The sequence below is a fragment of the Miniopterus schreibersii genome, assembly GCF_964146895.1.
Source record: "Miniopterus schreibersii genome assembly, chromosome: 4".
In the NCBI taxonomy this organism is placed as follows: domain Eukaryota; kingdom Metazoa; phylum Chordata; class Mammalia; order Chiroptera; family Miniopteridae; genus Miniopterus; species Miniopterus schreibersii.
In genome coordinates this window covers 70,308,330-70,323,002 of record NC_138105.1, presented here as the reverse complement: position 1 = coordinate 70,323,002, position 14,673 = coordinate 70,308,330, and the positions used below count along the sequence as shown (strand labels likewise).

The 14,673-nt window shown below is 42.1% G+C and overlaps 1 protein-coding gene across 1 annotated transcript; it reads right to left on the bottom strand.

Annotated features, from left to right (window-relative positions):
- Positions 1–619: 619 nt before the first annotated feature.
- Positions 620–8,430, bottom strand: LOC308556479 (uncharacterized protein). The gene is made up of 4 exons (XM_081135761.1): positions 8,279–8,430; positions 2,516–2,642; positions 2,263–2,323; positions 620–1,840 (listed from the first exon to the last, which is right to left on the bottom strand). The coding sequence occupies exons 1-4, from the start codon at positions 8,279–8,281 to the stop codon at positions 763–765; spliced, it is 1,269 nt and encodes a 422-aa protein (XP_080991887.1). The 5' UTR covers positions 8,282–8,430; the 3' UTR covers positions 620–762.
- Positions 8,431–14,673: the final 6,243 nt, after the last annotated feature.

Genomic DNA, 14,673 nt, shown 5'->3' with positions numbered 1-14,673 from the left:
GGGCCACATCACCCGGGCCAGGGAAGTTTGCTTTGCTTTGCTTTTCTAATCCTCATCCGAGGATATTTTTTCTGATTGACTTTCGAGAGTGGAAGGCAGGGAGGGGGAGAGAGAAACATTGACCTGAGAGAGACACATCCATTGGTTACCTCCCCTGTGAGCCCCCGACCTGGGCCCGGGATTGAACCTGTAACCAAGGTGTCTGCCCTTGACCAGGAATCCAACCCAGACCCTTACGTCCACGGGCTAACACTCACCACTGAGCCACACAGGCCAGGGCAACAAGAGAGATTTGAACTGCATGTGTTCACTTATAAGCAACAGCTCAAACCCTTGTTTTTAAAGGATAAGCTCTACGTAGTTTCCCTTCATGGTTGGGAAACCACATGGAGGAATGGTTTACGTTCTACAAAGATTTTTGACTATGTGGGCAGTTGACAGCCCTAATCCACATTAATCAAGGGACAACTGTAATAGAAATCCATATTCCCATAACATAAACTTGGTAAACACAATTTACAATTTTAAAAACAACTCTAATGTTCAAAGTTTTCTGGAACAGCATACATAAATTAATCGAGTCTTATCAGATTATTTATATTTACATTTTTATTTATTTCAGTGGGAGTTTCGACATGTAAAGATGTGGGCAAACTGAAGTCTTTCTCACACTTACATTTACTTACATTTACTAGATTCTATTCGGTGAGTCCTCCTATGCCCTTTGAAAAGAAGTGATCGATACAGGCTTTCCCACATTCTTCACATTTGTATGGTTTCTCTTGTGTGCACTCTCAAATGGAACTGAAGGATTTTGTTACAAGTGAAGGCTTTTTTACATTCCTTGCATTTAAACGGCCTCACTCCAGTATGATTTCTTTCATGGACTTGTAAGGAACTATAATCTCTGTAGGCTTTTCCACATCGTTTACATTCATAGGGTTTCTCTCCAGTGTGAGTCCTTTCGTGTCTTTGATACCAACTGAGGCGAGCGAATGCTTTTCCACATTCCTTACACTGATAAGGAACATTTCCAGTGTGCATTTTCATGTGTACTCTCAGGGAGCTGAGGTAACTGTAGGCTTTACCACAATGCTTACATTCATAAGATTTCCGTCCTGTGTGAGTCTCTCTATGTATTTGTAAGGCACTGTATTGTTTGAATGCTCTTCCACACTCCTTACATTCATAGGGTTTTTCTGCTGTGTGAGTCCATTTGTGTGGTTCTAAGGAACTGTGATATCTGAAGGCCTTTCCACATAACTTACACGCATAGCGTTTCTCTTCAGTGTGACTTCTTTCATGTCTTTGAAAACTTCGGTAATTTCTGAGGGCTTTTCCACAGTGTTTGCAATGATAGGGTTTCTCTCCAGGGTGGGTTCTCTCACAGGTCTGAGGAGAAGCTGAAGGACAAAAGGTTTTCCCATGCACCTTACATTTACGAGGACCATCTGCAGTATGTGCGATCATGTGTCTTTGAAACAAGTTGAGTTCCATAAAGGCTTTTCCACATTTCTTACATTTATAGGTTTTCTCTTCATTGTGAGTCCTTTCATGTTTTTCAATACACCGAAGGGAACTAAAGACTTGCCTACATATGTTACATTTATATGGCTTCTGTCTATATTTCTGATACTCAGAGGGCTTGTGTCCAGTGTGACATCTGGTGTGACTATTATGGGATGAAGGATCCGTGAAGACTTCCCCACACACTCTGTGTTCATATGGTTTTACTCCAGGAAGAGATTGCTTGTTCAGGCTGAGATCTGGACTAAGGCTGATATTTTCTCCCCATTGACTAACCTTTTTCCTTTCACAGATTTTCCTTAACATAAGAATTCTATAAAAACCAAGAAGCACATTATTAATGATTTTTTATTAGTTGTTATTATTAAAATATTTGAACTACATATTTATGAGTCATACCAAAAGTGTAGGTATTCTGTTTTGCCTGAATTGTTTGAAATTTAATATAATGAAGTCTCTGCAAGACAAGTTCCTCCTTGTTATCAATAAAACAGTGACATTTATATATAGGGTTTAACAATGCTGATTTTTTTGTGATCTATTTTCCAAACACTGACATACATAAAAATGTAATTTGGTGAAAATTTTTTTAGTAGTGTCACATTTAAAGTATTACGTGTTAACCAAATACATAACAAAAAAAAAGGGGTTATTTCAGTTGCTTCTTTTTAAAATTTAATAGGAAACAGGTTTCCCATCTGAACTACTGCTTTGTATTGTTAAATGTTAACTCACCTTTGCTTTCTCTCCTGGCTTTTGTTCTGATCTTCAGTGTCATGATCTTCCCATTTTTTACCTAAAAAATGAAAACCCAGAAAAATAATTACAAAATATTAGAAGTATAGTAAAATTAGTGCATTCTACTTCTACGATGAGCTGTGACTATTTGCCAATGTCCTTCCTTCCCACATTACGTCTTATAATATGTTGATGGGTAAGAACCACTTGTCCTCCAAATGAGGAACTAAAGGTAACTTGTAGCCCTTACCTATTGAAGCCAGGTTCCTGGAGGTCTCCCACATTACATCTCTGTAGAGTTTCTTCTGTGAAGGATTTAGTAAAGCCCACTCCTCCAGGGTGAACGTTACAACCACATCTTCAAGGACGAATGACTCCTAAAACAGTTCAATACATGTAGAGTAAAATTTGTGATACTGACAGCACTGGACACCTATAATCCACTTAAGAGAAGGTTATGTATGATTCTGTCATCTTCAAACTATTATTCTATGACTTGATCATCAGAAACTTGCTCTTTGTCCATACTTACTCCCTCATAAATTTAACACCATCAGGAACACATGGAAATTGTTTACACATTTTCAGTGCGCTCACATTATTTTTATTTCTCTAATGACGAATTTCAGAGCATATTGGGAAATGACAAAAAATGCTATACAAATAAAACAAATATTACCATTTTAATGCCATGACTGCATTTTGAGAAAATTCATTTTCGCCCATATTACTATTTACAGCACTCCCAAGTCAGAGTCATATCTGTAGTCAACAAAATTTAGTTAAGAACTAGAAGCTTTCCAACCACCAAACATGAGAGTCCACTTGGTCTTTGGTAACTCAAGTTTTAACAAGGTGCAGCAGGCCACATTTTACTGAAGTCCTCCAGGACATTACAAGTAATCAGATGCATGTGGCTCAATAAAAATATTCTATGGAGAAGCACTGCTTTTACCTTGTATATTATTTATCACAGTTTTAGTTCTTCCTTTCCCTTTATGTAGGATGTGATGAGCTAAAACGTTAATCATGTGCCACTTAACGACAAAGAAACATTCTGAGATATGTGTTGTTAGGAAATTTTGTCATTGTGGGAACATAATACAGTGTGCAGACACAAACCTAGATTATGTAGCCTATCACATGCCTACGCTATATTGTACAGCAGATTGCTCCTAGGCTACAAACCTGTATGGCATATTATCCTACTGAATACTGTAGGCAATTGTAACATAAGAGCAAGTATCTGTGTATCTAAACAATGCCTTCCCTTCTTCTGGGGAACACAAGGGGAAAAAGAAGTTACGAAGTTTTAAAGCTGTCAGCAGTCAATTATCAGTAACTGGAGTTAGAGACTTCAAGTTTCTGCATTGGAATTTAAGTAACTTACAAGATATCATTCCACCAATGACAGGAAAAAAGCCCAGAAACTTGAAATGAACTTCTATTTTTAGAGCCATACGATAATTTAGGTCAGAGGGCATCCTGGTGTTAACAAAATTGGGAAAGAAAAAATAAATGTGACATTTTAAAATATGGCCCAAATATTCTGTTCTAAACACAACCAGTTCTCAAATCTATCTCAGCAAAAAATAATGTAAAAACAACAAAGAACCAAAAAGACAGGAAGCAATACCCATGACCAGGAATCAAAGGCAAGTGCAAACATGCCTTTGTTCAAGTGATGGAAAGTACCCATGAAGATGGCAATGCCAGCGGAGCCGCACTGCTTGAAGCTCTGGATCACATCCTGCCACAAAGCAGTATAACTGACAAGCTCCTGCATCTGCCCCTCCAGAATGTCTACAGAATTGCTGATGTTGGTACTGTTGTGAGCTGAGTAGAGACTAGTGTTCTCAAACCCATCACGGTGGTGACCTTTGATCCAATCAATGTTACAACTGAAGTAATGTACATTAAAATGCACCATGAGGCTTTGAGTGAAGCTCTTCCTGTAGACAATGTGTACTTCAATGTCAAGAACACGTCAAAGATGTTCAGGTGGCAGTGTGGCTGGCGACAGCAAAAATGACCCCCAAAGGAAGCAGCAGGCTTCACAGCTCAGGTGATTATCCTGAGCCATCCAGGCCAAACCAGAGCTGGATACGCACGTGTGCTGGGTTGCCACACAGCTGACACTGCTTGCAAATTTGCTGAGCTGAAGGAGAAGACTGACTGTTGTTCTGAAAAAAAAATGCTGGAAGATGGCCCAAAGTTTTTGAAATCTGGTGATGCTGCCATTGTTAATATGGCTTCCTGGCAAGCCCAAGTGTGTTGAGAGCTTCTCTGGCTATCCTCCTCTGGGCCATTTTGCTGTTCATTTTGGGTGTCATCAAAGCAGTGGACAAGAAGGCAAAGTCACCAAGACTGCCTTAAGATTTCAGAAGGCTAAATAAATATTATCCCCCCAAAATAGCCACCCCAGTCTTAATTAACGTTGGAAGAATGGTCTCAGAAATGTTTTATCTCAATTGGCCACTTAAGTTAAATAGTAAGACTAGTTAATAATTACAGTGCATTGTAAAACCTTCAGAAAGAAAGAAAATGTTTTGTGGACAATTTTTGTGTGTGTGTGTGTGGCAGTTTTGAAGTTAGTAGTTTTTAAAATCCATAATTTTTAGAAACAACTTGACCAGGCCCAGCTGAGTGTGGTTCAGTGGTTGAGCACTGACCTAGGATCCAGGAGATTGCAGTTCGCTTCCCGGTCAGGGCACATGCCCAGGTTGCGGGCTCAATCCCCAGTCTGGGGCATGCAGGTGGCAGCCGATCAATGACTCTCTCATCACTGATGTTTCTATCTCTCTCTTTCTCTCCCCCTTCCTCTCTCTGAAATCTATAAAGATATATTTTAAAAAAAAACAAAAAACACACCAAGAAACTTGACCAAATATCTATCACAGCCCAGCCAGTGTGGCTCAGAGGCTGAGCACTGACTGTGGGTCCAGATCATGGTCCCATTCCCAGTCAAGGCACATTCCCGGGTTGGGGGCTCGATTCCCAGTAGGGGCATTCAGGAGGCAGCCAATCAATGACTCTCTCATCACTGATTTTTCTATCTCTCCTTTCCTCTCTCTGAAATCAATAAAGATACATTTTTTTTAAATCTCACAGAATTTTGAGGCCCATTAAAACAAAGTTTAATGAGAAAAAATAAAGATAAATACAATCTTAAAAGCAGCAAGAGAAAACCAGCTAGATACACAGAGAGGACACCCATAAGACTATCCACTAATTTTTCAGAAGAAACTTTGCAGTCCAGAAAACAGCATAATACATTCAAAAAGATAAATGGGGGGGAAAATCCTACAATCAACAATACTCTACCCAACAAAGTTACCATTCAAAATCAATGGAGAGATTTAAAAAAAAATTCCCACACAGAAAAAACTCAGAGTACCTTGTATATAGAACCTAGGTTTGCCTGGCCGGGTATGGCTCAGTGGTTGAGCATTGATTGACCTAGGATCCAGGAGATCGAGGCTCGATTCCTGGTCAGGGCACATGCCCGGGTTGCGGGCTCGATCCCCAGCAGGGGGTATGCAGGAGGCAGCTGATCAATGACTCTCATCATTGATGTTTCTATCTCTCTGTCCCTCTCCCTTCCTCTCTGAAATCAACTTTTAAAAAAACATTTTTTAAAAAACAGAAAAAAGCACCTGAGAACTTAAAGACACCCATCTCACATCTCCATGTTCTCTTGCCTAAACAGAACCAAAATTCTATTAATTCCACAATTTTCTTGCTTTACTCACATGGTATCACTCAATCAACTGAGATTTTAAAAGCCCAAGTGCTAATGTCAAGTAAAATTAAAGAGCTGTAATATTCAATGAAGAAATAAATCCAAAGAAACCCAAGTCTTGAAATCAAAACATAGCAGTCTGCTTCTCTAGAGTTCAGAAGAAAAACATGCATTAAGAAAACTGAGCATATTCCCAGTGTGAATGAAAAGGAGCTCCATAATAAATCCGACAAAGTATAGTGAGGGAAACTCACCTCACAGGATGATCAGACCAAATTTTTAACTGAGTAGGTCAGGTAGGGTCACCCAGCCTCATCATAGGTTTATTACAAGGTTTATCTTCCCTTAAGCAAGCCCTGTCCATTGTTCTTGTGCATCCAGGTTAAGATACTTTGAAGTGCAAGAGTCATCTTTTTCAGACCCCTGAGGTGAAACCACCCTCAAGGGAGCACATAATTTACTTCCCTGTGCTATAATCCAATCCTGGTCTTGCTGTCTTTCATCTTCATGTAATCTTTAGATTTCCTCCCTTAATTCCAAAAGTGTTCAAAGAACTGCAAGCTGTCATTCTTAGGAGCATTTTCTCAGTCTTTTGAGATCTTGCTTCTGGGCATATCCTCTGTTTGGATCAAATAAACTCTAATAAACTCTTTTTAAAAATTTCTACTGATTTGGACGTTTTGATGTTGACACCAGTCTAGACACCCCCAGTTGAAACAGAATCCCTACAGCAAGTAAGTCCTTGGGGAAGGAGAGTGGGGACACCTGGGCAGCCATAGGATTGAACTCTGGGAGCTCCACATTCTCTCCCCTCACCTGTAAGCATGGAAGTGCTCCCTCCTCCAGGCTTCCATTCCCAGTGAGAAAACCAAAGACTGAGACTGATTCAGTTTAAGTTCTGACCCAGATGAAACCCCAAATTCATAAACCATTTGTCCATGAGATAAAACACCTCATCCTCAGACTTTCTCAATGTACACAGATTATAATCTGAATGCAAAACAACAAAAAACCTAAAACTGTCTAAACCTAAAAAGCCAGAACTACAGCCTCAGAAAGGGCATCATCACTGCCCCTACCCCAACCCTCCCTGCCGAGTTCCCCATTCCCCACTCCGCCTCGCAACCCCAGCTTTCCAGGGCTTCCTGGCTTTTCTCATGAATCTAACTTGCACAATTCCACTTTGCAAGACTAAGCCCTGAAAATATATTTTAAAGCTCCGAAAACAAAACAAACTTAAGAAACTTACTACACATGCCCAGGAAGAAAGAGTGAAAGAATTCTTTAAAAACTGAATATAATACTGCAATATTTTTTCTAAGTTCACATTTTTTGTGCCTGGTTGGAACCATTTTATACTGTCTTTCGAGCTCTAGTGATTAAATACATTTTACTTGTATTGAAAAAATGAGACTCAGATCAATAAATATTTTCAAGTGACAAACCCAGGGAAGGGACAGTGCTGACAGCAGAGAAGACCCAGGAAAGTTTCCAAAGGGGAACCTCCACCCAAAGGACTTCTTATAGGATGTCTGTGCCCAGGGAGGGTCCTAGGGGAAGAGAAACGGGGATTTCAAACATCTTCCAGGTAGGTGATTACTCTTGGCTTCCTTCTAATGTAAAACATCCACAACAAATATAAATCCTTTAAAAACTGCATTTCATTACTCTTGTTTTTTTTTTAAAGACAAACTATTAAAATATCAGGTCCGTTTGAAACACACCTGAAGGGCTATTAAATAGTTGTTGACGCTGTGACTCAAAGAGGGATAGTTGTTTGGCTTCGGAATTTCCTGAAGGAATCTAAAAACTTAGGGACTTGTTGCCAGTCCTATAATAGCCAATTTGTCCTGGAATAGAGACCCTGCTTCCAAAACATTTGGAAAACTTAGGAGAAAATGGGTCCCCTTGAGGAGAAATAAATAAATGAGGAGCACAGACCACAGCTGCTCCGACGCACGAATCCCCGACGACCGCCCCCCGCGGTCGCTGCACCATCTGGGACGCCGCGGGGCTCGGGCGCAGCGCTACCCCGAGGCTCCAGGCCGGGGTCGCCGCGCGCAGAAACCAACGGGATCCCCGGGGTCCTAACGGCCCAGCCCCGCGCGGCGAGTCTAGGGGACCGAGGTCGTAGCGGCGCCCCCGGCGGACTAGGATCCGCAGACTCCGGACCTGACCCGGGGGGCACCTGACCGAGGGGAACGAGGTCCCCGCCCCAGCCGACTCCAACCACCTCCCCCCCCTTCTCCGTACCTGGCCCTGCGCACTCACCATTTCTGGGTTTCCTGGGTCTCCCCGAGTCCTTCCTGCCACTCCCGCCACCTGCGAGGATCACCGCGCCACGGAGGAAGCGGCAGAGCCCCGCGGAAGGCTGAAGGCAAGGAGCGCGCGGTCAACCAGGAAGCGGCGGAGCTGGAACACCTACACCTGGGCGGTGCGCGGCCCCGCCCACGTGCCCAGCGGCGGCCGTGATTGGACAGAAATCAACGCGCACTCCCTTCGTGCCTGATTGACAGAACCAAGACGCTCCGGGCCGCAGCCCACCCAGGCCCCGGGCGGACTCCTCCGCGGCCTCGCACCTTCGGGGCTGACTCGGCTGTGATCGCCTCGCTCTTTGCGAACACGTGGGCGCAGGTGCGCACAGGGAGCTCCTGACTGGGTTTCCGAATGGAGCCGGTATAAGTAACACTGCTTAGAAAGTTCATGTACAAATATTTGTTAGAACACGTTTTCTTTTTTCATGGGTATATACCTAGAAGAGGAATTGATGAGTCCTATGATATTAATAGCTTTACTTTTGGGGTCTGCCAGACTGTATTCCAAAGTGGTTGCACCATTTTGTGTTTGCACCACCGGTGTATAGGGTTCGAATGGCTTCACATACACTCCACATTTGTCTCCCATTTTGCTTCTAGCTACCCTACTGATTGTGAAGTGGTATCTCATTAGGGTTTGAGTCGCGTTGTTTCTTTCTTTCATCCTCACCTGAGGAGGAGATTTTTTCCCATTGCTTTCCAGAGAAAGTGGAAGAGAGAGACACACACATTGATTGGTTGCTTCCTGCACACGCCCTGACGCGGGCAGGGCAGGGAATGGAGCCTGCAACCAAGGTACATGCCCTTCGCTGGAATCGAACCCAAGACTCTTCTGTCTGCGGGCTGACGCTCTAACCACTGAGCCAAACCGGCCAGGGCTGAGTTGCCTTTTCTAATGACACTGATGTCAAGCATATTTTCATGTGCTCATGGCCATTTGCATACATAAATTCCTTGGAAAATGTGTATTTATATCCTTTAACATTTTTAATTTGAGTATTTGACTTTATATTTAAATTATAAAGGGTCTTTATTTTCTATATGTCTCTTATCTGCTGTTTAACATTATTTGACTATTGTAAATAATGTTACTGTGAATATGAATGGACATATCTGTTTATTTCCCTGCTTTCAAACCTTTCAGGTACTTACCCAGAGGTTGATTGTTAGGTCAGATGGTAATCATAGTGCTATATGATTTGCATTATCTTTTCCATCTGTGGGCTGTTTTAACTCTACTGCTGAACACTTTTACTTAAATTGTGGTGATATACACATACAATAAACATTACAATTAAACCATTTTTAAAAATATATTTGTATTGAGTTCAGAGAGAGAAAGGTAGAGGGAGAGAGAGAGAAAAACATCAAGGATGAGTCATTGACCAGCTGCCTCCTGCACGCCTCCTACTGGGGAAAGAGTCAGCAACCCAGGCATGTGCCCTGACCAGCAAATGGAACCGTGATCTCCTGGTTCATGGGCCGACACTCAACCACTGAGCCGTGCGGGCCAGGCTCACTTTAACCATTTTTAAGTGTATCAGTAGTGTAAAGTGCATCAGTCTCCAGAACTATTTAATTTTGCAAAACTGAAAATCTATCTCATTAGACACAACTGCACATCCAATTATTACTGCAGCGCCTGGAACCAACAATTTTACTTTTATCTCTATAAATTTCACAACTCTAGGTACCTCGTACCAGTGGAATCAGACAGTGTTTGACCTTTTCTGACAGGATAATTTCACTTAACCTAATGTTCTTAAGGTTCATCCATGTTATACCATATGTCAGGATTTGCTTTCTTTTGGAAGCTGAAATACATTTTATGCATGCACCAAATGTTTTTGAGCCATCCATCCATTGATGGACAGTTACTTCCACCTTTTGACTATTGTAAATAATGTTACTATGAATATGAGTTGACATATATCTGTTTGCTTACCTGCTTTCAAATCTTTCAGGTACTTACCCAGAAGTAGATTGCTAGATCAGATGGTAACACTATTCCTAATTTTTTAATTTTTATTTTATTTTATTTATTTATTTTTAAATATATCTTTATTGATTTCAGAGTGAGGAAAGGAGAGGGAGAGAGAGAGATAGAAACATCAATGATGAGAGAGTCATTGATCGAGCCCACAACCCGGGCATGTGCCCTGACTGGGACTCGAACCCCGATCGCCTGGATCCTAGGTCGATGCTCAACCGCTGAGCCATGCCTGGCCGGGCGTTCCTAATTTTTTTAGAAATTGCCATTTTTTCACACTTGCAACACAATTTTATATTCCCAGCAACAGGATACAAAGTTTCCAACAGGTGTTTTCATTTTCCCGATTTTCTACTTTAAAGCACAAAAGTCATTAATTTGATAAAGTCCCAATTAACATTTTTTCTGATTTTATTCTTAGTGTTATATCTAAGTTTTCTATATGCAAATATAGGGATAAGGCAAGATAGTAAAAAGCTAGGAAAATTCCTAGGTAAGTAGAATGGAGAAACTGAGACAGATAACTGAAGAAACTAGCCTAGCAATTTAAAGCCAGATACAGAAGGCCACCTCCCTAGAGATAATATCTAGGCTTCAACTGTATTTCAGCTTCAGGCTAAAAACAACTAAACCAGGTGGGCAAGGATGCCAGGACCAGCTGCAGTGACTAATGACCCCCTGCCCTGGCACTGACCAATCAGTGGAGACCACAACCCCAAATGGGAACACCTGAAAAATTGATGAATATTTTGCTGAAACCTTCCCCTGAGACCTCCCTAAGATTCCCACCTGCAAGAGAGAGATAAAGCCCTCAAGACAAAGGACCCAGAAGCACACCCATGCCTTTTCCTTTCCTCTCTTCTTTTCCCACAGGTGTGCGTCTCCTAAACTCTAAGGATCTCCGAAGACTTGCAGCCAGGGGAGCAATGGACAGTGGCAGCTGGTCCCAGGCTAACCCCTGAACCTGTCTCCAAGGCCCTCTTTTTTCTGACTTCCCTCAGAAGTAAGCCCAGGTAAGCCTCGGATGAGCTGCTGCTGCCCATTGCTCCCCTGGTTGCAAGTCTTGCGGGGTCTCCTCAGAGGGAAGAAGGGGGTAGGAGATGGTGCTGGCGCACTCTCCTGGTGGGGGGGGGTACCCAGGGGGGTGCCCACTGGGTCCTTTGTCCTGAGCTATTCATCTCTTTCTTGCTGGTGGAAATCTTAGGGGAGGTCTCAGGGGAGTGGTTCAATACGATATGCATCAACTTTCCAGGTGTGCTCCTGCAGGGTTCTGGTCTGGGTGCCAGGGCAGGGGGTTCTTTAGTCAAAGTAGCTGGTCCTGAGGCAGCCAGGTGCCACTTGTCTGGTTCTGCTGCTTTTCTGGGCCTGGAGCTGAAATACAACTTGAGGCCTAGATGTTATCTTTAGGGAGGAAAAGGTCAGGGGGTCCAAACCACCTGACCAACAATATACTAGGAGAGGAAAGGCCACCCTGGGGGTGGGTTCTTGTTTTCCCAGTTTTGCCGCTTGCTAGACACCTGGGGCTTTCTGCCCTGGTGAGTTTCTGTATCTGGCCCATCATCCTTGTTCTGCTCATGTCTGTCTAACTGCCTTAACAGTTTTGCTCTCACAGCAATATTTCTCTCTCCCTTCCCCTCTCTCTCTCAAAAAAATATTAAAAAAAAGAAGTGTGGTTTCCCTGGGGTCACCACTCATGAAACCTTACCAGAAAAAGTTTTTAATTTTCAAAACCAGAGCAAATTTGAAATCTAGGCCTTTTCAATTCCTCCTTTCTTATGCCGCAAATAGAAGTGCTGCAGGCCGAGCATCAGGTCATGGACTGCTATCTAACCTCCACCTCCAAGACAAGTCTGAGCAGCTGCTAGATGGGGGCCTGGTGGCAAGCCCTGCGCCTGGGGCCATAAATCCACAGGCAAAAGGGGCCCATGTTGGGCACTACATTGTTACTGGATGAAAGGGGTTCATTTGCCTGCGTGCATCAAAACCCAGTAATACATTACAGGAGTTTGCGGCAAAGAAAGTAATGGTTTATTAGCTGGGGAAGTGGCCCATGCCTAGAGACCACTTAGCTAACGCTCAAAGACATAGATCCGCGATGGCTTCTCGGGGATGGGTTTCATAGGGGAAAAATTATTAATCATGGTGACTAAGAAAGTTAGGGTTGGGGTCTCTATTGATTGGTCGGCTCTAGGGTAGGGGGTAGTTCATCAGTCCAGCTGGTCCTAGCATTGATTTGACTGGTTTCCCCACTTTTCTGTGCCTGAAGCTGAAACACATCTGAGGTCTAGATGTTATCTGTAGTTTGACTGAAAACTCTGTGTCTGGGGTCAACAGACCCAAGGCTTTGTTCCTAAGGTTATTTGTTGCTGAGCAGAACCTCACTGTTTTGAGGACGTAATGATTAAGGGAGTTGTTCTGCAAGGAAGGAGGTACATGAGTCAGGGTGCTGGGGGAAGCCAGTTTAAATCAAAAGGAAGAAAGGAGAGAAGGTCATATTAAAGAAATAGCTTCTTCATTGTTATAGCTTTCATATTGGTATAATAACTAGCCATTAATATACCCTTAATGAGATGGAAAAACAAATTAAAACAAAAACCAAAGCTCCACTTGTTAGAAGCACCTCTCACAGACAGGTGCTTCTAACAAGTGGTGTTATGGGACAGCCTCCTGAGTTGGAGGAAGAGGGCTGTCCCCAACCTCAATTCTTATCTTCTCACATAAGTGAATTTAAATGAGAAAACTCCAGATAATTGTGTTGTGATGAAGCCAATTTTATTAAAGCAACTAGCGCATGCACCTTTATTAAAGAAGCAAGGCAAGCGAATCTATACACCTGGTTTAAGAAGCACAGACGGGCTCTCAGCTAACTTAAAGAGTGAGTTGGGTGAGGGTCTGAGGTGTTATATACCCCCCCCCCATCTATAGGTTTCAAAATTCTGCTGAATATTTTGGTACAGATTACTTCTCAAGGTCCCTTTTTACTTTGTTGTGGTCCTCCCAGAATTCATGAGAAGCACCTGGCAATTGTATCTTGCCAAGCCCTGAGACTGCTGGCTTCTCTGCTTAGGGAGTAAAACTGCCTTTTCCTTTCCCCATCCCCCCTCTTTTCCTACATTCTCTCGTTAGGGAGGCTTTTAGCCATGTGCTCTCAAGTATCCTTGGCTGGAGAAGATAATAGATTGTTATTTGCAGGCCAGCTGCAAATTGCCCATACTGTTTGATTTTGTTTTAACTTTCCTGTCTCAGTTTCCTCATTCCTCTTGCCCTGGACTTTTCCTAGCTTTTCACTGCCCTGTAACACTCACACCCCTTCTTGTTTATTTATTTGCAGATATTATTTTAAAAACTAGAACACTGGAAGTACAATTACTCTGCACTTAAGAAAAAAAAGGTTCACAGACTATAGCTAGTCCTAAGACTTTTGAATTTGCCATTTTGGTTTTTGGGTTTTACACATCCTAATTGGGGTTAATTAGCAAGATTCTTTTAAGGCAGAAGAAAAAGTTAGAGATTTCACAACGAGGTGGATATTTTTTAAATGTTATATAGATAAAAGATTATGAGAATTGGTATATTTGAACAGGTTTTAAAGGATTTAATAACTAACCACAAATCTGACAAAATCGCAAGTTGATTTTTCAAAGTCTAGTACAAATATTTTGGAAGTCTCAACAAGTCTTCCTGCTGAGTAACCAGAAATGTAAACATGGCTGATGTAATTGAAGGAAAAAAAGGCACTTTTAAAAACACATTGGCTAAAGCCACCCCTGCCTGACATCCACTCCATTTTCTCCATTCTTTTTAAAAGTTGCCAAGGGCAAATGAAAATCTGTGTGTTCGCTACAATTATTAGTGATTCTGTTTATGTTTTGATCTGTCTGTGACATGTTTGTCTGTGTTTATACATGAATAGAATGTTTTCTGCCTCTGGATGGTCTCACTAGCTTATAATATTTTATTGGCTTAAAAATACTTATATAAATTTAAAAATATAGTAGAAACTAACCCAGATGCTTTTTAAGATCATGTGATCTGAAAAATTATTTTATATTAATGCTGGTTCAAGTTTGGATGATGTCTTTTAGAGTTATTAACATTTAGTATGGTATTTTTTGTTTCACCTGGACTTACAAAATTAAGTTCTTGTTATCTCTGTTACGAAATTTGTCAAGCATATGGCTTGGGTACTAATTAACTTTGAAATCACATAGAGTTGCCTGGCTTGGTGGGGAGGCCACAGCTGCCTCAGCTGAGCCCACAAGAATGAGGTGGGGCTGCCACCAGCACTGGGCGGGGTAGCTGGCTCACCATCGCCACCTCCTCGAGTCCCTAAGCAGTAATAAGAATGATAGTAAATCCCT